General features: G+C 35.2%; 1 protein-coding gene across 4 annotated transcripts in view; it reads left to right on the top strand.

Annotated features, from left to right (window-relative positions):
* The window catches only part of IntS1 (integrator complex subunit 1), a 664867-nt gene that overhangs the window by 70959 nt on the left and 569543 nt on the right, over positions 1-24365 (top strand). For all 4 annotated transcript variants that reach the window (XM_090410538.1, XM_090410537.1, XM_090410536.1 and 1 more), the window contains exons 7-10: positions 11781-11928; positions 12095-12197; positions 19184-19367; positions 23154-23299. In XM_090410538.1, coding sequence (XP_090266664.1) covers positions 11781-11928; positions 12095-12197; positions 19184-19367; positions 23154-23299 — 581 coding nt within the window. The remainder of the gene's footprint in view (positions 1-11780; positions 11929-12094; positions 12198-19183; positions 19368-23153; positions 23300-24365) is intronic.

Raw genomic sequence — 24365 nt, 5'->3', positions numbered from 1 at the left:
AACAGTGATTCCTGCCTGGTTGTGTATAGCGTGTATATGAAAACCTTTTTAAGAGGTTGTGGTTGTTTGGAAATATTTCATGGACAACGCTGTTCCAAACGACAGAGGTGGATGGAATAAAAGAGGAAAAGCATGTTCAGTGTGTTTTGCAGTTGCACAGTAAAGAGATGCTGAGCAGTTGCTACTCTTGTATTAACAGGTGCAACTCAAAATGGAGGAATGATAGTTGCAAATTCATTAGAGCAGTAACCATGGAAGTAATTGTAGATTAGACACAGTGCTGAAATACTGCATCTGTGAGATATAGGTTGAAGCGAAACTGTAAGAGAGGGATCATCTATGAGCTTAATTGCTCCCATCTGGACAGCATCAAAGGGGATTTTTAGGTGCACCACCCAAAATGTGTGAGTAGTGTTCCAAGTGTGTGTGGATTTAGGATTTGTATATAGTTACAAGTTAGTTTATTGTAAAATAGCCTCTTGAATGAAAGAGAATGCCTAGTTTTTTGGATGCTGAGGAGGCTTTGATATGATATGTTTATGGTAGGAGAGACTGGAGGTAAATGTTAGTCCAAGCAAAGAGATTTGATCTTGTGTGATGATTTGTGTATTACTGAGGGTAAGGGTCGGTGAGATTGAGATCTCTTTTATGAGAGTCGAGGCAAGATTGTCCTTACCCCCATTGAAGGACAGTACGTAGATCAGTTGTTAGTATATCACCAGTGCATAGTAAAACAATGGTGGCCAAGACATCTTTGTTGGGTGAGTTAAATTTGCATGATTTTATCCAGTGTAGAATTTGTGGGATGTCATGAAAATCTTTCAATTTTCATGACATCTTTCATTGAAAGATGTCAGACCTCCTTGATATTTCCAAGAAAGAAATACGCTCCAAACTCATGCTGTGACAGCCATACAAAGAATTCTGATACACAGAAATGAGCATTTGGTTCCTGCAGAAACATCATGCTTACCTTCAACAAACAAAAACCTCCATCTGTCAAAGCAAGATATCTCAACAATCCAGTAAGGTGCTATATCCCAAATCCCTTATGGTGGTTAAAATGCCTGAAATACAGTAATTCTCAAACTGCCTGTCGTGGCTTGCCATCTGTAGTAGTAAAGATCATGAGAATAAAGACTGCAAGAGCAAAACACCAAAATACTCTGTGAGGGAGACCACCTGCCATACTCTAGAGCCTGCCAAAAGTTGAGGAAAGAGGAGATACAAAAAATAAAAACAATGCAGTGCATCACTTATCAGAAGACAAAGAGACAGTATGCCACAGAAGTGATAGCAACATCTGTTAAACCCTTGTATGTTGAGAAGGCATCTTTCAGAAAACTGTTGATAGATACCAAACCCATATGCTGATCCCATCTTCTCTGTGTGAATGAAGGTGGCCAATCCTTATGGAATCACTCCAGAAGACTTGCCAGTGCACTGCATAGGGTCAAAGACATTCCTTGAAATCTTTTAATAGATGGACCATCTTTAGGTGGCATAGATACATACCTCTTTCCCCTGAAGAAGATAAAATAATGCATGTACCTAGTGCCATAGAAGGAGTGCAATATGGCAATGTTTTGGATATTTTTCCTGATGAAGAGGAAATGTGGTTAATAACTTAACACTTATAAAACCAACAGTAATAACTTTAATGAATTAAAGGTACAAATATTTCGCACTGAAAGTAACAGTACATCATCAGTGTAGAACAAACAGTTAAAGGAATGGAATACAAAGTGCAGAACAGTTGGTGGATCACCAATTAAATTGTTGCTGTGTGCCTGAAGATTAATTAAAATAATATTAAATAATTCTTTAAAGATAATTATTTCATTTATGGTTGCATAAGATAAGAATCTCCCAAACTTTTGGGAGAGAGAGACAGTCATTTCGATTCAAATTCGGTCAATGCAAAAGGGTTTCGCAACTTTCTTTAAAAAGGCATTCATATATAAACCTGCATCTGTGGAGCAGACAAGCTTTATCCCACTGGATATTATGATTAGTATCAATGCTATGTTGTGCTAGACCAGACTTATGAGGTTTCATGTATTCAATATAATACTGATGTGCCTTCTTCTTTTTTCCACAGAACGGCCTGTTTGTCCAAAGTATGATAAGTTACATTCACATAGTATCTGGTAAACATCAGCCAATGGTAGAGGTGCCAGTTTGTCTTTTGTATTGGTCAACCTATAGTACATTAGTACTGTGTATGAGTGGTGGGTTGGGAAAGGAGGAATTTGTTTACATTTGATTTGAATGACTTCAAATTGTATTCGTGGGAAAACACAGCAGGTGGGAGACTGTTCCACAGTGCAGCAGTTGCAGGAATGAAGGAAGAGGAAAAGAAATTTGTTCTGTTTGTTTCTAGGTGTACTGTGAAGGGATGTTGTGCAGCAGTTGCACGTGTTCCAATGAGCTTAGTGCTGAGCGGGGGAATTATTGATGTTATTTCTGATGAGCATTTCCCATGGAAATATTTGTAGAATACACTTACTGCGGAGACCAAACGTCTGTGTGAAAGTGGGGGGAGATAGTTGGTAAGGGATGGATCATTGATAAGTCTAATTGCCCTCCTCTGTATTGAGTCGAGCATTTTGAGAGAGCTTTTAGGGGCCCCACCCCATATGTGGGAGCAGTATTCAATAGTTGGGCAGATTTGTGACTTGTATAATGTTAGTTGCTGTTCAGGGGTGAAGTAACGTCTTGAGCAGAAGAGAAATCCTAGTTTTTTTTGAGGCTGATGATGCATTGTTTGAGATATGTTTGTGCCAGGAGAGGTTTGATGTGAGGGTGATTCCAAGGAGTGAGATCTCAGGCTGTCTGGAAATTTGGATATCGTCGAAAAGGATACTGAGAAAAAGTTGTTCTTTTTTATGGAAAATAGTACAGAACTGGGTTTTGTTGGTATTGAAATTTATGAGGTTATTCAAACCCCATTGTAGGATCGCTTGGAGATCGGAGTTGAGGGTGGTGGTGGTGGTGGTGGTTGATGTTCTGTAGGATGAGGTGAGGAGTGTAGTGTGCTGTCATCTGCAAAACTGTGTATTAGGTTGGAGGTCAATTGCAGTAGGTCATTGATGTATAGCAGGAACAGGGTTGGTGAGAGGACAGAACCTTGTGGGACCCCAGCATTAATTGAGTGGTGCAAGGATAAGATGACACGTCTTCAAAATTCTGCCAATAGGTTCTGAGATGCCTGAAATGTAAAGGATTGGAATTTTGTGGTCTGTCGAAGAATCCTGAGGTGTTGGGACATATGAGTCAGTTATATACTGGATTTGATTAGGGTTGTAACCATTAGATTCTATTAACTTTTTTATAGTGAAAAGTTCTTGTTGTAAGCTTAAAGGAGAGGAGCACTTTATGGGCTCTATTAATTAAAGATTTGATAATACCGATTTTTTGAGAGATGTGATGAGTAGACTTTTGATGAATGTATCTGCCAGTAAAGGTAGTTTTTCGTTAGACACTTGTAGACAAAGTACCAGAGGATGTGCGTGTAAGCAGGATGTCCAAGAATGGTAAACTACCAGAATTTTCTTTTTCCATGGTGAACTGAATGCGTGGGTGAAGGCTATTTATCTGTTGTAAAAATGTGGTAAGTTCCTCTTCAGCATGTGGCCAAATAGCATCGTCGACATAACGAAACCAAAGAGAGTGTTGGGAATGAATGGATGAAAACAAGGTGTCTTCCAGATGTTTCAAAAAATTGTTTGCCAAAGGTGGAGACAGAGGCATGGCAGTACCTTCAACTTGTTTGTAGAGCTTGTTTCTCCTGCTGAAATATCCTGAATGTATGACAAATTCAAAAATCTTTGCAATATCCAGAGGGTAATCATCATATAGTAAGTTGACAGTGTCAGCTAATGGAATATTGGTAAAAAGGGAAACAATATCAAAACTAACTAATAAGTCAGACTTTGATTTTTTCAAGAAAATGTGTTGAATTTTTGATCAATGATCTAGAATGTCCAGTAAGAGGCAGTTAATGAACATGACAAAAATTTAGCAATTCGATAAGTGGGAGAGTCAGTACAATTCACGATGGGTCTTACTTGGTGATTCACCGATTGTTCTACACTGATGATGTACTGTTATTTTCAGTACGAAATATTTGTACCTTTAATTCATTAAAGTTATTACTGTTGGTTTTATACATGTTAAGTTATTAATTTATTATGCCATAGGTACCTCTAAAGATTTGAAATGTTGGTTAGTAGCCATCCTCAGTTCTCTAAAAAAGAAAAAAAAAAATCCAAGTTTAATTAGAGCAACACTACTTGACACAGGAAGCCAGATGATACCACCAAAAAGAAACGATGAAAACATTCCTACACTGGAATTGTCATGGATTCTCTGGAAACATCAATGACATCAAGGTCCTCTTGCAGAAGTATAAAATAATATATTTCAGCTTGCAGGAAACATAACTAAATCTGAGAAATGATCCAGCATTACAAAATTCTACCATCATTTGTTAAAACAGGATAGGGATGGACCTGTTCATAGAGGAGTCGCCATCCTTGTGGACAACAATGTTCCCTTCCAGCAAGTATCACTCGATATGAATAGAAGCAGTTGCTATCTGACTTTCTGTCAGAAGTCTAACAGTATGGTGCATCTACATTCCTCCTACTGCATATATTTCTCAATACGACCTTGATGTGATATTGCAATTACTACTGCTGACTTTTAATCAGGGATTTAAATGGACACAACACTGTGGTGTAGTGCTCAAACAAACATCAGAGGAAGAGTTGTTAATCAACACGATTGACAACAACAATCTTTCTTTCCTAAACACAAGAAGCAACACCTTCTTTCATATGCCTACCCAAACATTCATTGTCATAGACTTAACTATCTGTTCGTCTTCCTTTTCTTACTCTTCAAATGGTAAATCGATGAGAATTTATTTATGGGCAACCATGTGCTCCAGCAAGGATATCACAATGAAAATTTGAGCAAGCTGACTGGCTCATCTTCTCATCATTAGCAGAATTTGATTTGCAATATCAGCTTTTCTACCATCAGCAATGCAGTGAATCATCTGACAGAGTGTAATATATAAGCTGCCACAACTGCAATTTGTGGCAGCTTATAACATCTTGTTGATTTTCATGTTTTCCCTAAGTCATGGTTGAATAACAGTTGCACAGTAGTCAAAGAAGCTCAGAAGATAGCCTGGAGTATTTTTCGAAGATATTCCACAACAGCAAACTTCATTACTTACAAACATGCCTGAGCTCAAAAAAACACATCTGCTGTCAAAGTTAAAAGGAATCCTGGATCCAATATAAGTTTCTGTTCACTTAAAACCTTGATATTCCAGGTCTACCTACTCACTGATGAGACCTCAAAAAAGGTTGAAACTGGTCTGGGTGGTGACCTCTTCTCATAATGTAAAACAATATATATATTACATCTCTTAGGAGCTAGGTTTTACATTATGAAAGAATATTAAAGTTAGTGAGGGAGCTTGCCCCACCTTTGCATGGAGTTGCCCTGGTGTTGTACTATCCAAGTGATCATTTACACTTGGTTCCGCCGATAGTTTTTTCGGCATTGAAACTCTATGGATGTCGATGGATTTCGACCTGAGTTTCGTACCCGGCTATAAAATAAAATGGGATTTAACATCTCCCTCTTAATTAACAAATTCGCCGGTAAAATTGCCTTATGGCTTATTATCTTTGCAATACTAAAGAAGTCAGGGACAAAATCCAGAAAATGAAGGGCAGATACACCACTCACCAGCTCTCTATCCTTGAGCACAATGGCTGCACAGTTGCTGATTCACGGTAATTGCTGACATGCTCAGGGAGATTTTTGCTAAAACATTAGCAGCATCTTCTTGCCCAAAAAAGAAAAGCAAAAAAAAAAAAAATCTAGTTTTTTTTGAATGACACAGAAGAGTACAACAGATTGCTCACTAAAGAAGAAATGAAAACTGTTTTGCTTAAATGTCATCCAACTGCTGTTGAACTCGATAATGTCCATTATAAGATGGTTTATGAATTGATCCATGGGTCAATTGTTGCATCCTTATAACAGAATTTTCTGTGAGAGCATATTTCCAGATACTTGGCAAAAAGCAATTAATGCAATTGCCTTTCCTAAACCAGGGAAGGATCCAAAATTCCCATATAACTATCATCCAACTGCTCTGACCAGCTGCATCTGCAGGATTCTGGAAAAAATTGATTAACTTTCATCTTTTATGGTTTCTTGAAAGAAACAACCTTTTTTTTTCCAGAACACAATCTGGTTTCTGAAAATATTTTACTACTGATCATCTTGTCTGGCTGGAGGCATCCATTAGAAATGTGCCTTCCTGAAATGCCATCTCACATCTGTTTTCTTTGTTATAGAATAAGCATATGGTGCTGTTTGGATATTTAGAATACTGATAGACCTGCATAATTTTGGTCTTAGAGGGAATCTCTATCTTTTTATCGAGAACTTCTTATCTAACCAAATCTTCCAAGTCCAAGTGGGAACTGCTCTCTCCCAACTATATAACCAAGAGGGGGAGCGAGTCCCTTGAAGTTCAGCTTTAAGTTTCATGACTTTTTTTGCAATCAACATCAACTTGATAACAGAAAAACCTTCTCCAATGGTAAGTAATGACCTCTATGGGATGACTTCATCTTCTGTCATTCGTGTAATAGGAGCTCGTACGAAGACAGCTGCAGAAAAGCCCTTGATCATCTCTCAAAATAAGCACTTGCAAATGGGTTCAGATTTTCACAGCAGAAGACAGTTTGTGTGCACTTTTGTCACAGACGTTTCCATCTTGATTTAGAACTCTGATTAAGACAATCAGAAATCTCAGTTGCATCAGAAGCCACATTCTTGGGACTCATTTGACAGTAAACTCACTTTCCTCCCTCATATACGTCAGTTATGAGACAAGTGCTGTAAAGCAGTGAACATTCTATGCACCCTGTCTTCCACCTTTTGGGTGCTGATATGTGTTCTTTGCTTTGTTTATACAGGGCATTGATAAGATCAAAACTTCATTGTGGGTCCCAAGTTCATGCTTCTGCCATGGAGAGTGTACTTCAATGGCTAGACCCTATTTATCATCAAGCCATAGAATTGTAACAGGAGCATTTTGCACATTACCTATTCCTAGCCTGTACATTGAATCAAATGAACCACCCTTTCTTGCTTCAACATCAATAGCTGTCTCTGTTATATTCAATGAAAATAAAATCCCTTCCAGACCACCCCGTCTGGCCAACTATTTACTGTCCACAATGGGAGAATCTGCACAACACTCGACAGGCTATAAAACCTATAAAACCCTTTGATTTGCAAATCAAACTCCTACAAGCCTCTGAAGATTGTGCTAGACAACATAGCCCATACATCACTAAATACTGTTCCTCCGTGGCAGTCATGCATACCTGCATGTAACTTCTCTTCCAGCAAGCTAATGAAATTTTTTATCCCCCTCTGTTGTTTACCAGCAGCTCTTTGAAGCTTGTAGAATTGAATATTCTGATTTGTGTCTATCTACATGGACAGTTCAAAATTTGAGGACCTAGTGGGATCTTCTGTTCTTATTTGTGGTTTAAGCTAGTAGAGAGTACAATTTGGTCAGCTAAGCCACAAGTCCTAGGATTCTCTAAATAAATTGAATAAAAACTGTAACAAATTTGGCATGAAAATTAGAGACCACAGATATGAGAGTTCTTAGAAAGATTAAGATCCTGACTAGATGGCATCAGTGGCAGAATTATGTTAAAAATGAAGACATTATGGAGCTTGACATTGTTTGCATTCAACAATGTGTGAGCAGGGCCAGTCTAATGTGGTGTGTCATTTAAATAGAATGGGAAAGAAAAGATTAGCAAAATAGGCATTTGATGCCAAGATATCAGGAAAAATACCCAGTGGAAAACCATGCTCTAGGTGGATTGATTCAGTCAGAAGTGCCATAGAAGATTGAAATGTTAGACATGACAATATTGGAGTGCTGACAAACAGACTAATTTGGAGGAAAATTTTATCATATTATATCTGCACAAATCCCGCTAGAGTACCAGCTTTTTAGCTGAGCTATATGTGATAGAGCTTGCACTAAATTACATCAGATTGCATCATTGCCAGAGATGTATAATATATTCACTCACAAAGCTCTCTTCAGTCACTAAATAGTACAATAAGTAAATGGATATCTTATATTCATTTATTTCATATTTTACTATTTTTAAGTTGTATGCTGCTATGATCATTTTCTGTGCAGATGTTGATAAATTTGTAAAAAAATAGGAAAAATTTGAGATTTAAAGATAAACTGGTTATTTATTTAATAAATAACCAGATAGTAACTCATAGACTTCATAATGTAATAATGTTTTCTTTCTTAAAGACAGTGGCTGTTGCTGAAAAGTTTTTGCCAAAATAGGCAACTTTGTTGCTTGCTCATTCCTTAGAAATCTTTTTTTTCATTCATTTACATAATGCACATCCAAAGAGGACTGTCGTAATCTATTAACTAAGGCAGTGCCTAAGAGTAAGCTTGGAGGGTGACAAAATCTGTCAAAATTGTATCTCATCCATTAAAAAATACTTTTTTAAGGAAAAAAATTACATATTTTTTTAATTTAGGGCTGGCATATACCCTAACAAGAGCCTCTGTAGCTCATTCAGCATAGACAGCCGTTTGGTCAGAAAGACCCTGGTTCAATTCCCATCAGTGATGTGAGGAACCTTTATCTGATCTCTTTTGATTAAAGGTGAGTTAGCCGGTTTCATACGGAGATAGAAGGTTTTTTCCTCCTGGAAACTGAGGTTTTTTTTGTCCCTCAGAAGAGGCAAACTGGTCAGTAGAACACATGCAATTTACAAACAAGAATACTTAGAGGCATTAGGGGTAACCACCTTATTCTTGTATTACAGTTAGGAAATCCAAGGATACTTGGAAGGCTGTGGGTGCTTAAGTGCTTGTAAAAGCCACTGATAGGATAGGATATACCCTAACAACAGTCCTGCATCCAAGTCTCTTATTTTGATCATTTTGCCTGATAACTTTGCACTGAAGTTTTTTTAAGCAGTCCAGTAACTTGGCAATTTATGTCAGTCATTTCTTGCTGTTAGATGCTGATACCATTGTAAACAAAAACAGTCTGACACAGTTTCTGTAGTTAACTCTTCACTCATTTTCTCACTTGTTTCTAATTTCTTAAGGGGAAAAGAAACTAGTAATTCTTATAATTTTTTCTTTATGGTTCAAGACATTTTTGTATTCTTACATGAACAGAATATCTGCAAAAGTCAGAAAAACTTAGTAAAATGATTTACTCAACACATTCGTGAGGGAAAGAGACAAATTGACTCACGTTGTACTTGATCTTCTGACAGGACACCAGAATATGTCCAGTGCATATTCTATATATATATTAATAGTTTAGTACTAGACTGAAAATGACTCCATATAGTGAAACACATTTATTCGTATAAACACCATGCTGCACAGATGCAAGCAAAACAAAATCAGTTTTTATTGTAGCACTAAGAACAGCACACAGACAGTTAATGTATACTGTCTGTATACTGTATTTAGTGAAAAATAGTGTAATTAGAAACAACTGAAATGAACATTATACTGCATAGTCACAAACTAAACAAAGTAAAAGTTTTGTTGTAGCACTAAAATACAATACTGTTGCAACTCGAGAGAGACAGCCTGGAGAAAATGTGTTAATATGTAAACAGGAAGGCAATTTAAAATTCTAAAAATACTAATAGCAAATACTGTATCATAACTGTCTAGTAAAAATGTGTTTCACTATATGGAGTCATTTTTAAATTAAATAACTAAGCTTATTTTACCTTTTTTACACAGTTACCACATAACTGTGTAAAAAAAATTACTGAATATTACAAATTTCTAAAATGTATCGCATCCATATTTCAAATACCACTGTTTAATATAGGTGCTGGTATGCCGTACCATTGCATACTGTTAAAAAAAAAAAAGTGAGTAAATTTGGCTGGCTGTACAGGGGTGCTAATTAGGATGAAACATTTTTTGAGATTAAAGTAGTTATTAATATCTTATATCTTATTCTGGATATGTCTGAATGCATTCAAAATGTATTATTTTCTTCATCTAATATGCATTTTAAAACATCTTATTTCAGCAAAATTATTAAAAGTTTTTATCTAGAGCTCTTTGGTAATATATATATATCAGTTTACCACATCTCACCCAGATCTTGTTGTTCATTATGCCATCACATGGCTCATATTATATTTTTAAAAAATCAGTTAAAATTCTGCTCTGACATCATGCTAGTCTGCTACTAACAATGATCTGTTAGTCTCATGTCAAATTATTTGATAATTAAAATTTTGTTCTAATTAATCTATCCTTGTGTCTACATATATGTAGCTTTCACCAGTGTGGGTGCAAGTATCTTTCAAACAGTGTTTAAAAATAACTTTTTGGGCTTTGAGATGAGTAGTTGTGCATAATGCATGCCTGAGAAGATGATGAGGCTACAGATAGTGAATGAATTTGAGTGGTACTATATATTTTGAATGCAACTAAAAGTCATAATTGTAAGCCAGTCATCTTCACTTTCTTTCATCCTTTTATCTCTTTAAGGTTTAGAACTTTATGTCTCATTCTATATGAATGTATGAAAGATTACAAAAAACAGTCATTAAAAACTCAGCCTGTCATATCTTCTTCCCCGAACAGCTGTCCTGTTGTCATTGCTGTAACACAACTGATAACCTTTAAACATTTTTCTTTCTATATTAAAGACTTTGTAAATATCAGCTATCAAGTCCCCTCCCCCATTTTTTGCACAGTAGTATTATACAGTGTTCTTCTCACTCCGTGCATGCACCAGCATCATAGTTTTCACGTCAAATCAGTGCATTCATTTAGATCAGTATTAACCTTACAACATATATACAGTGCACAGATATGTAATAGGCAATCTATTATTTAAAAAAAAAAATTTTTAAATGTGCTTTTCTCATAGCATAATTTTATTAGCAAAAAAAACTGATAATTATAACACCCATAACAATTTGATTAAATACCATAGTAAGTAGGTATGCAAATGTAATATAGTATTGTCCTAAGCCTACTTTCACAGCTCAGAACATGAATTAGTTTAGATATAGTTAAATACCTATACATTTTGCACAACGAAAAGGCTTTTAAATAAATTTATTTAAAAAACACAGTTATCTTGCAAAGACAAGTTCAGTACTGATTCATGCAACTGAATATATTTGCAAAGTGAGTCTGGCTCCACGGCAAGTGCTACCTACTTTCTTGTTTTTGTGAGATTTGTTATTTGTTTTTTCTATTAAATTATTGTTTATGAATAATTTATATAAATTCATCTTTCATTATGAACAATAAATAAAAGAAATCACAAACTGACTTGTGATGAGTTGTGTTGTGGCATACATTGTAAACTCACAATAACGGAAAGAACATTTCTGTACAATCACATGTAAGTGTAGTGAGAATTAATGTATTACCTTGTTTTGTCATCATAACATTTAGTTATGATGGCAAAACATACAAAAATATCACCTATAGCAATATTTATGTAAAGTAGAACAATACGTTGTGCAAGTGAAATTTTTTGTGGCTTATTGATTTAAGGCGTATTTCTGGAGCCTTGTGTACGCTAATTTTTTGAATCTCTGATCTCAGAATGTTGTTAGGGTTGTATTTTTCATAACTAATTTGATTTAAAATTATAGGATTGGTTTGTTCATTTCAGGTGTATGTAGAAGATTCTCTTGGAGAGAGAGTGTGGGTTGACCATGATGACTGCAAAGGATTTGTTGACAATATTCTTACAGCTTTTAACACAAAAATGCCACCAAAAAGTATGCTAGTTCCAGAACGAATTTTTAAACCTGATGCATGTGAGTAATATTTATGGTTTACTTTTTTACCCTGGCTTGTATGATCTCTTTAAAATATCATATAACTTCCTTTTAGATTCTGACAGACAGTTCCTATGTTTAATTTATTAATTTTAAATGTAAGCTGCCATTTAATGTATAACTGACATTATCTTTTGATTCTTAGGCCCTAGTCCTCCTACTGTTGGTACTGATGATGATGAAGCTTCATGTTCAAGTTTAAGCCTAGAAAGCAAGGAAAATTTGGAAAATATTGCTGTGATGCCAAGGTATATAAATGAGATTTGTATACAAGTCAGTTATTACTTATCAAGTTGTAATTCCATCATAATTAGAATAGGTATAATTTAATTATACATAGTTTATTCACAATATCATACAATACGAAAAGGGAAAAGAGATTTATATTAAAAATTAAATATTGCAAATTATGTTCTTCCAAGTCTCTCTATCTTGAGCTAACTGGTAGATGTCAGATGGAGTTTTGCAATTCAGCCTACTGATGGTCTCACATATGTATTGCCAAAATTGTTTGCATGATCTTCCTCTACTGTGTTTGCCATCTTCTGGTTTGTACAGAATGAGGGATTCCAAAAAGGGCATTAATTATACTGTATTTAATAACCCAGGAATAGAGAACACTGTAGAATACAGATGAAATGGTAGGTTTTAGAACAGGCCCTAGCAAACTAAGTTCCTATGTTTTTTATTTTTTTTTAAGGCAAAATGAACCTTTTGTTATGATACTATAATATTTTCTGATACTTTCAGATATAATTTATATGGTTAATTAATTGGGTTTAACATTTTCACTAAAAACTACCTTAGCTTATTCGTTTTATTTTTTTGAAAAGGCTGTTTAATTACAGTAAATTGTGTACTCACATCTTTATTAACAAATTAAGGTACCTGTATTTTGAGAGAAATTCATTATAAAATTTTGCTGTTTTAATTTCTTTTATTACTCATTTGTAATGCAAAATTTAAAAAAGACATAAAGAAATGGAGAACACAAGTAGCAAATATTGTTTCTACAGATGAACCATTGAAAATATACTGGTGTCCTAAACCTAAGAACAGACACTATTTCTGGAGATTACAACTGCAAATTGTGATGAATCAACTTGTGGCAGTTTGCATAACTGACAATTTTGAGTAGAAAAAGGATACACATTCAAATTTTTGAATTGTGTGCAAAGCGGTCACATAGTAGTGCTCAACAAGATAAATGGCAAAAGGCTGCACTAAGCAAATTGTGTTTGAAGTAAGCTCTTTTTGTGAAGGAATAAAGTTGCAAACTGGGATGTCTTGTAATGTCTCAAAAATCATCTAGATGATTTCATGTGGAGAAGCATTATTGGAAAGCTTTAAAAGGCTGCAGAATTCCTGATATTGCCAGAGTTTGGCAATATCTCACATAGCATTGTATCCAGGCTCTGGGCAACATTTCAAACCAATGTAATGTGTTCCAAACATTTGCTAAGAGAATCTTGGATATCATTCCAGAAGAAGAAATTATAGAACTCTCAAAAACGAAAATATCCGAAAATAATGAAAACAAAACTGCTCATCATAGGAAGCCAGACAATACCACCAAAGAGAAATAATGTAAACATTCTATAATGGAATTATCATGAATTCTGACAAAACATAGACAATATCAAGACTCTCTTGCAGAACTATAAACCAATATGCTCTGCCTGCAGGAAACATACCTGAAGCCAAGTGATGATCCAGCTGTCCGTGACGTTACCATCATTCGAAAGGACAGGGGATGGACCAGCCCAACTGCTAAATTAGCCTAAGTTAACATCAACATAGATGCAGTTACTATAAGAACACAATCAGAAATATAATAATGGTATACTGCATCTACCTTCCTCCTACCACAAATATTTCTCAAGATCCATTTGATGATGTCATATTGTAGTTACTATCCGTTTACTTTTAATGGGGAATTTAAATGGACATGGGCTCTATGGGGTAGTACCTGAACAAACAGGAAGAATAAATAAAGATGCCAAGAAATTATATTCATGGCTTAATCTTTTATCCAAGTGTAAGCAAACCAAGTTTGCATGTGAAGTATTTTAACAACTTGGCTACTTGTATATAAAGGCTAATGACTTCACATCAGTTGCCTTATTATCCCATAATGCAATATTTCTTGGCATCTTTATTAATAGTATAACCAAGTGAAAAAACTTTCAACATCTATCTCTGAACCAGAGTAATTTATTATAAGGTGAAACACCTTTTTACTACTTATATATGGAAAATATGACTTCTGCATTACTTCAGCTTTGGTACCTATTCTAACTCCCATTGATGAGACCTTGAAGTTAAAGTTGAAGTCAGTCTGGGTAATGTCTCTTTCCATAATGCATAGTATTATACATGTCCAAAAGGAGATGCGATTTGCATTATGGAATACCAAGGCAATTGATGCACATACAAGTAGCCCAGTCATGAAGTTATTTCACACACAAACTTTGTTTGCTTACACTTGGATAAAGGATTAAACCAAGAATATCATTTCTTGGCATCTTTATTTAGAGTATAACAATGTGAAAAAATTTAACTTCAAAGGAACAGTTGTTGAGCCTATGCTTGATAACAACTACCATCTTTCCCTCTTAAACACAGGAAGCGACACCTTCCATATGCCTACCCAAACATTCACTGCCATTGACTTATCTGCTCACCTTTTCCTGCTTTTTAAGTAGAAAACTGATGACAACCTGTTTGGGAGCGATCATGTTCTCATGATGTGCACTTTTCTGCATGGGCAGCCATTCACTACATCATCCATATTACAGTGGAAAATTGAACAAGCTGACTGATCTACCTTTTCCTCTTTAGCAGAATTTATTTCTGCAATGGTTGGTTCATCTCCTACCAGTGATGTGTGTTACAGAGCATTATAGCAACAATCACAACTGCAGTTCCTAAAACATCTATTTGGTTACCACATTTTCTGAAGCCATGGTAGAATGATGATTGAACTGTAGCCAAAGAAGCTATTAGAAAGTTTGGGGTATTTTACACAGATACCCCACAACAAAAAACCTAATTACTTTGAAATGAGCTCAAGAAAGGCATCAGAGCCAGAAGGAATCCTGAATCCAATATTGGAAGGATCCAGTATACCTCTTCTCCATCAAGATCCACTAACAGCAAAGAAGTATGGGAGGAAAAATCTAAATAATTAAAGGTAGATATACAAGGGTTGTTCCATAAGTTTCCAGCCTGACTAACTTCTAGAGGTGATAGAAAGAAAACAACTGTGTCACTTTTCACATCTGTGAATTAGCATTTCTATCCCCTTGAAAAAATAGTCTGTACTTTTTTCTGCATCTTTCACCACATTGTCATCTGTAAATTTTCTTCCTTGAAGGTCTTTCTTCAGTTTTGAGAAGAGGTAGCAGTCACTGGGTGCTGGATCTGGGCTGTAAGTGGGTGATCAATCTCCTGGAAACCACAGTCCTTCACTGCAGCCTTTACAATCATAGCCATATGGACTGGTGCATTGTCATGAAGAAGCATGATGTTCTACATTCAGGGTCATGTTCCTTTCCTTGAAGTCAATCAAGAGAATTCCCAGGCAATCCAAAAGACTTGCCATGATCTTCTTGGTTGACTGAGTTACCTTGGCTTTTCTCGGGGGTATTTTGCCTGGTCTGCACCACTCCATGGATTCCCTTTTGGAAAGAGGATCATAATAATAGGACCATAGTTTCATCCCCAGTGACAATGAGTTCCAGCACTTCTGTTGGATTCCCTTGGCAAAGCTCTAAAACCTTGCAGGAACAGGAGTTGGTGCACTTTGCGCTGACTTTCATCATGTGAAGCTTCTCATGAATGATGCAAAAGACAGTTGCTGTAGAAAGCCCCAGCCTTGCTGAGATTTCTTTCAGCTTTAGCTGTCTGCCATTGAACAGTTCCTCCTCAACAAGAGAGAGAGAGAGAGAGAGAGATTTTCCTCAGTCATCAATTCAGCAGGCCGACAATCACGAGGATCATCTTTGATTCTCTCTCTCTCTCTCTTTTCCTAGGCATGTTTAGCCTATTCCTTGATGGCGGAATATGAAGGAGAAGCTTCTCCATAAACACCATCCAGTCGCTGTTTGATAGCACTTGGAGAAACCCCTTCTTTGATGAAAAACTTTATCACAATGTGGTACTCAATATTTAACATTACAGCCACGTAGCATGCCATGTGTTAGTCAAACGAGTGCCCCCAACTGAATGATGCAGGTAGAGAGTTGAAACTGGTACACTAAGCTCTCCATAGATGGTGCTATCTGTCACATATGGCATTTTGAAATTGGTGCAAATTTTGTGTCAAGCCAGAAACTTTTGGAACTTACCTCATACCACCCACCAACTCTCTATCCTTGAGCACAGTGGTTGCACTGTTGCTGATCCAACAATAATTGCCAGCACACTTGGAGAGATTTTTGCAAAAACATCAGCAACATCTTCTTATCCCCAAAGTTCACCTTATTTACCATGAAGCCATGAGAATTGCAACTGAGCATTTTGCATGTCACCTACTCCTAGTCTGTATGTGGAGTCTAATGAACCACCTTTGTCATTTTGATATCAATGACTCTCTCTGCTATATGCAACAAAAATAAAATCCCTGCCAGACCATCCCACACGGCAAACTATCTTTTGTCTACAATAGGGTAAATCTTTGCAGCACTCGACAGACTCGTCAAATTCTTTGGTTTGTAGATAAAAGCTCTCCTACAAGCTCTAGTGATAGCAGCAGACAACATAGGTCAGGCACCACCAAATGCACTTCCACCATGGCAATCATACACACTACCATGTAGCTTTTCTTTCAGCAGACTACGAAAATTTTCCACCTCTCCTGTTGTCTATCAGCTCTTCAAAGCTCATAGAACTGAATACTCTGATTTTGTTCTATCTACATGGACAGCTCAAAATGGGAGGACCTAGCGGGATTGTCTGCTGTCTTTCCAGACAACATTGTCTGCACAAATCCCACTAGAGTAACAACTTTACTGTACACAATAGAGCTTTCTCTAAAATACATCACATTGCATTGCTACCAGAGGTGCATAATATATTCACTCACAGAGTTCTCTTCAGAAGTTCAGTGCTCTCTCGAATTCAGTAACTCCTCTTTCAGTTTTCTAAGCTACACTTTGGTTGGATTCCGAGCCATGTTGAGATTAAGGGAAACAAAGCTGCAGATACTGCAGTTAGGTTAGTTTGTTTCTGAATCATCCACTATCTGCCTGTACCATACACAGATTACTGGTAGTTATCAGATAAAATCTTCTATCCCGGTGATAGACATGACATCTTGGAACAGAGAGATATATACCGAATTAAGCCTGAAATTAAATTATGGCAGTCTAGCCTGCACAGGGTTTGAAGAGAGGAAGTTGTTATTGCTTGGCTCTGCATAGTTCATAATCATATTATGCACTCCTTTCTAATGAGGGGTGGGACATACCTATATGTGAGTTTTATGAATATCCATCACTCACATTTTAATCTACTTCCTTCATTTCTCTGAGTGCAGTCTTTTTTTTTTTTTTTTTGTCAAATTTTATAATATATCCAAACCCTATACATCAGGCAGACATTATGAGACTCATTGACCATCACTGTGGTTGTTTAAATTTTTACAGAGTATTAATCTTTATCATCTCATATAAGTTATATACTATTAGATTAACTTATTGTAAATATGCTTTTAAAAACTTGTTTTTATGTACGTTTTATGAATTTTGATACTTTTCATACTTTATATATTTGTTTTATACCAATGTTTTACATATAGTTTTTTACTTGGATTTTATTCAGTTTTACATATTACCTGGTATAATTTTAAGAAATGTTTCATTTCAATTTTTTATGTTATTCTTATACATATGTATATATACCACTTATTTATTACGTGTCCTAATGGAGCATGACCTTGCATCATTAAACCTGAAAACAAATAAACCAACAAGATCTCTTCTGAACAGCATCAAAAAATTTTAGAAATGTTTTAGGTGCATTGCCTCTAATATAAAAGCAGTATCCCAAGGTTGAGCAAATTTCAGAATTGTATAAGGTAAGTAACTGGATAGATGAAAAGTAACACATGGAGCAAAAATAAAGCCAAAATTTTTGAAAGCTGAGAATGCCATAGAAGTGATACGATTATGCCAGGATGTATACTAGGAGTAAGAATCAGACTGAGTAAAAGAACTGGTCTTGACTGTTGAGTGTTATCAAAGGTAAGGGGGTGGGGATTATGGTCTTTTTTTGTGAGAAAAAGGCAAAACTGTTTCAGAATCATTGAAAGGGACTAGGTTGTTATTGCCCCATTGAAGGATGGTGTGATTAGTGTTTATACTTATTGCAAGATGGTCTCAAAGATTGAGATTTTTTGAGCACTATCTTGTTCGTCATATGAAATTAATAAGAAAATCTAAAGAGAGAACACCTTCTACCATTACACATAGTGTGAACAACCTAAGAAAAAAAAAATGGCAGTCTGGTTTGAGGGAGGGAAGAAGGCAGACCATAAGATGTTAATTTGCTGAGAAGTTCTTAATATCAAACCATATGAAATGCCTTGGAAATGTCAAGCACAAAGCACAGGTTTTTCCATAGCATTCCATGATGCCCAGTGGTGGATGATGTGGGTGTGATTTATTGTGAATCTTGATTGACAAAATTATTGGTCTCCATACTTTTATATTAATGATAACTCTCCCAACTTTTCAAAGAGGATAGTGAGGTTACATGCTCACATGCCACTCTAAACAAAAACTGAGGTTTCATCTTGCTTGAAATTTAGAAGTCATCCATTCATTACTAACTGCTATACAACAGCTTGTAGGTTATTGCTAACTATGGTCTGTACAATCAGGTATGTCAGATGTTTCATGACATATAGATCTTATTCTCTTCATTAGTAGACACATTTTTAAGTGAATATATTCCTGATAGCTTAACTTATTCAGGATTGAATTCTTTTAAGAAAAAGCTTGATATTTATCATTAAGCTAACTGATGTGTCAATTTGGATATTATGGATATTATTATAAAAGTGATAATTGCTATAACTTATTATAAGCAATTCAACAAGTATTAATTATTCTGGTCTGAATCCAGTTAGAAGCATATATTATTATCATATATTAATGTGCTCAAGTGTCTTTTATTGGGTAAAAAGACAAAAAAAATTATTTCATATTTCATACCTAAATATATGTTTCAGATACCTTCATAGTGAAGAAACTATAGAACACTATATTTTAGAAGTCATTCGTGAGCAGCTCACAAGAAGACAGCCAATGGAGGTTTCACGTAACACACTACGACTTTTAATGTCTGCTTGTGGAATTAGTGAAGTGCGATATCTCGTATCCCAGAAGCTGGAGATGTGGTTGCAGAATCCAAAGGTAAAAAGGAAAGTCATTTGGTGAAATAAGTACAGTTGAAGTAGTTTATTATCTCTTATACAAATGTCTGAATTTGTTCTTTCAGTATTACTTAACTTTGCAGAATACATCAGATCACAATCTCATGCGAGTTTCTTCTCTTGTGGAGCATCTTCCTCTCAGCCATTCACAACCTTCTGCAGTTTGACAGTACAACAGTTCCAAGTGGAAAAATCTCAGAAGTTTTTTACTCCTTTCCATGGTCAGACTACTGTTTCCATTCTTCAGAATGAGATTACTTGAGATAGAGTGAGGAGTAAAATTATTCATGTCAGTGGAAACTTTCATTCCTCACTCTATCTATCACCCTATATCTGAGCCACGGTTTTCCAAAAAGTGTGCTAGGTCAGTCTAAGAAAATACAGCTTATTATAAGCTGCTTGAGGCAAAAATTAGCTTCATTCACAACATATGCTGAAGGCTGCAGTACTTGCAAAACTTATTAAAAGGACTAGATCTAACTTTGCTAGAGGTAAATTTAAAAAACTTGACATCTGTTCCCGTGGCAGTTATGCCTTCTGGTTCCTTGCAAAAGCTATTGGACATAACTTTTGTCTATCTGTGTTTCTGCCTCTTTCTCATCCAAATGGTATTTGAAACTGAAGAAATCAAGAAAAGATGGGTTGAATACATTTCAGATCTTTTCAGAAATGAAGTGAAAGAAATAATACTAGAGTTTAATCTTTGAAGATGGTCCTCCAGTAATAAAAGAAGAAAAAAAAAAGATCGAGAGCTATGGATCAGATGAAGATAGGAAAGCCTATCTAGATGAATTTCTTTATTTGATTTTTCATTTATTCACATGACCTTGGTTTTCTTCTTGTTTATATAAAGACCCACAGTTCCTGTGCAATGAGCAAAGTCAACAGCAAAATCAAGGTCTTCCAGTGTGGATGTAAAGTCCCAACTTATTCCTCTCTTTTGATGATTGAGTTTTTCATAATCCAATCAATTAGGATTATAAATAATAGACCAGATAGAACACAACACAATCCTGCCTAACTCCAGTTTCTCTGATAAAGAAGTCTGTAAGTTTTCCATCTACTTCCATGCAAGACTTGCTGCCATTATACGTATTCTTGATAATGTTGAGAAATTTATAAGGTATTCCATATTCTTCTAATACGAGGGACATCCAGAAAGTAAGTTCCGTTTTTAAGTATTTTCACTGCAGTGCTGCGATCACAATGGTGCGCATGCGTGCTGAGTTTGTTGATTCCTTAGCAAGGCATTGGTACCATTTTCAGACATTCTTGCAGTGCGTATGCTTCTTGGTGTGTGTTTATAATGTCTGAGAAAATCGAATCACCCCACTGCATGTAAAATTAGGTCAGTTATCCATTTGTTGAATGCGAGAAACGTTAAAGCAGCTGAAATTCATCAGCAAATTATTGAGGTTTTATAGAGAACACACAATGGTTTATGGAGAACACGTAACTTCTTGCCACCTTCATCTGGGAACAATTCCATCATCCCCCATATAGTCCTGACCTCGTGCTAAGCGACATTCACCTGTTCAAACATCTGAAAACTTTCCTTGGTGGCTGGTGGTTTCAAGACGACGATGAGGTCAAAGAAGCAGTCAATACATGGTTTCCATCACAGGTGGCAACCTTCTACGACAAAGGTGTACAACTCTTGGTATCCCATTATGATAAGTGCCTGAACAATGGCAGAAATTATGTAGAAAAGTAGTGAAAGATGTCTACTTTAATTTCCAAAAAGTTTTTTTGTAAGTATATTTTTGTTTCCCTGACAGCCCATCAGAACTTACTTTCTGGATGTCCCTCGTATTTTCCAAAGTTTCTCTCTATCTACTGAGTCAAACACTTTACTAAAATCGATGAAGTTTAGGTGGAGTGGAGCTTGAAATTCTGTACATTGTTCAGTTATATTTCTAAGAGTGAATATATGTTGGATGGTTCCATCTGGTCCTGTTCTTCTCTTAATAAGTTTTCGATTTCCTTTTTTAATCTATTAGTTAAAATTTTGATTAAAATTAAAATTTTGATATCTTTTGTGGGAATTGAAAGCAGACTTATTTCTCTCCAATTTTTGCACTTGGTCAGATCTCCTTTTTTGGGAATTTATATAATTACTGCTTCTTTTCATTGTTGAGGAATTTTTTTCTGTCTTTCATATTTTGTTATATAATCTTTGCAGTTTAGTAGTTGTGTTAAGATCAACTTTTAATATTTCAGCATGGATATTGTCATTTCTACATGCTTTACTAGATTTTTACTGTCCTCAGGGCATCTTTGACTTCGCTCAGCGAGATCTCGTCTTTGGAAGTGTTTAAAGTGGGTACTACACTAGTTGTCATATTTTGCACCTGTTGAGACCCTGTATCTGCCTTTACATTCAAGGTTTCATCAAAATATTCCCTCAATCTTGTTTCAATTTTAGACTCAATCATCAATAACTTTCCTTGTTTGTCTTTAATGGAGGAAGGAGTTGCTTTTTTATTAACACTGATTCATTTTATAATCTGAAAAAGTTGTCTAATTTGTCCATTTTCTGCATCATGTTATGCTTCTTTTGCTAATTATACATCTTCGTCAATATATTTTCTCTTGTCCGCTCTTGCAGCTCACTTTACACTTTTATTTAGTTCATTGTAAAGCTTACTATATACTTTGTATAATCATTCTGAATTTGTATTATTCATTAATAGTTTAATCTTTTTCTTCTCTTTGATACTCTTCCAAGTTTCTGCAGTTAACCATTCTTTTTTCTTCATTTACCAATTATGTCTTCTTCAACTTCATTGTAGGTGTTCCTGAAGTTTTTCCAATATTCTTCTACTTTGTCGTTTTCTGATGTTACATCTTGGTTTTCCTCTATTTATAATGTATTGAATCTTCTTTATCTCCAAAGCAAACTTTTCTCTTGTTTCTTTAATTTTTCAGTATCAAATGCAGTTCTTGAACTTCTTTTCTTTCTTAATACACTTGGAAGTTTTAATTTCAACTTTGTCACTAACAAGAAGTGGTCGGAACCAATGTCTGCACCGCATTTGATTTTCACATCAAGCATGGATCTTACAAATTTACTATTTATAGCAGCATGATCAATTTGGTTTCTTGTATTGCCGTCTAGCAAGGTCCAAGTCAGTTTATGTATTTCTTTGTGCTTAAATTTACTTCCTCCTATGACAAAGTTTTGTTCATTTCATAAAAGGATACAAACATCATGCAATTTTCATTTAGGTCTTCACAAGCCTAATGAATTTTTTTCTACACGTGACCTTTTACCCACATTTGCAAGTGGGTAAACGGTCACGATTAATATAGTCCTGATTGATATAGTCATAATTACAAATGTATTCTTTTATGTTTTATGCATATAGTGGCTGATCTTTCTCTGTCTATAATAGTCCAGGAACAGGGGAACTGTATATATATAACAGGAACTGAAAGAGGAAGGAGTTGGTCAGTAGTGCAGCTGATAAGGATAGCTAGTTTAAAATTAGGCTTAAGAACTGTGCAGTAGTATTTCTTTAAGATTCTGGCTATAAAAACTTAAATAGTTTTTGTTTTTTGTAAGACCTCAGACTTTCCTTGAAGATCGCTTTGTCAGCACCATATACTCTGAATATGCAATAAAAATAGTTATGTGACTCTATTTCAGGATTGAAATTTTAACTGATTATCTTTAAAAAGTGTGAGCTTATAGTTTGTGATATTTTTCAACCAAATTATATCATTGTTCATAATTATATGTTTGTCTCTTTTCATTTTTAATTAGTTAACACGACCTGCACAAGATCTGTTGCTTGCAGTGTGTCTGAATTGTAACCAGCATAACCAGTATGATGTCGATGTTGTTAGCTTGCTCATCAAGATTCGTACCAAGACTAAACCAGTCATTAATCACTTCCTTTTGTGCATGAAGTAAGTTAAATTATAGCTTAAGATTTTAAAAGCTACTTTTGTCTAATCTATTTTCTTTTAGTTTTACTTACCATCATCATGCATGATGAGAATTAGCTAAAGAAAAGATGTATTTGTTTTCATATTAAATATGTTTGTGTTTTTTAGAAATACAGATATAGTGTTTCTAAATAGTTTTCTACAGTTTATTTTCCTTTCGTAAAGTAACCATTTTAAATAAATGATAACGTTATTATCCATTGAAAATAAAGTTAAAAATGAAAATTGGTAGTGTAAATGTAAAAACCAGAAAAATTGGAATGTTAATAAAAATAGTGAAAATATTTATAGAAAGTATAAACTCAACAGCAAGGCAAAGGCTATGATACTATTGTATGCAGCAAGATATTCTGCCTAATGACTTCCTTAATTTTACCACTCACAACATTAAAAATTGGATTATGGAGATACACTACAGTGTTTAAGAACTTACTTAAATTAAAATAAAATTCAACTTTTCAACCTTTATATCAAAGTCATCTTCAAGAATACTGTATGCACTGGATCATGACTGAACTGTAACTGCACTGGTGTCCAAAAGCTAAGGCCAAACTACATTTTTATCTTTATATGAATAAAATTTTCATTACTATCTCCAGTGTGGGCATAAATTTATTGCCAGCATACTAATAATTGATATTACACAAAAAATGTATTATAAATTTTGTACAAATTCAATTTTGATATATTTTTGATAAAAGATACAAATTTCCTAATGATGTAGTTAAGGAATTAATCTACAGTGCTCACAGAAAACTTGTGAAGAGACATTTCAGTAAGAAATATGTCGAACACAAATCAAACACAAACTGCAGTCCAGCTCTCACAGTGTCATACTATCCTTTCACAGAGTGATTCAGGAGTTCTTGGGGCAAACTGGCCTGCTCCTCCTCCTCTTTCAGAGCAAGGATAACCCTTTGTTTGTTTTTTAGATGGGAATTTTGAACAACAGTGTGTCTTTCTATTGAATCCCAAGTATGTTCTATTGGGTTGAGATGTGGAGAGTGTGCGATGGCCACTTGATTAC

The sequence above is a fragment of the Typopeltis vanoorti genome, chromosome 20, assembly GCF_054136105.1.
Source record: "Typopeltis vanoorti isolate ZY-2024b chromosome 20, IOZ_Tvanoo_1.0, whole genome shotgun sequence".
NCBI lineage: Eukaryota > Metazoa > Arthropoda > Arachnida > Uropygi > Thelyphonidae > Typopeltis > Typopeltis vanoorti.
Note: the sequence above shows the minus strand (reverse complement) of the source record. Positions and strands in the feature narration are given on the sequence as shown.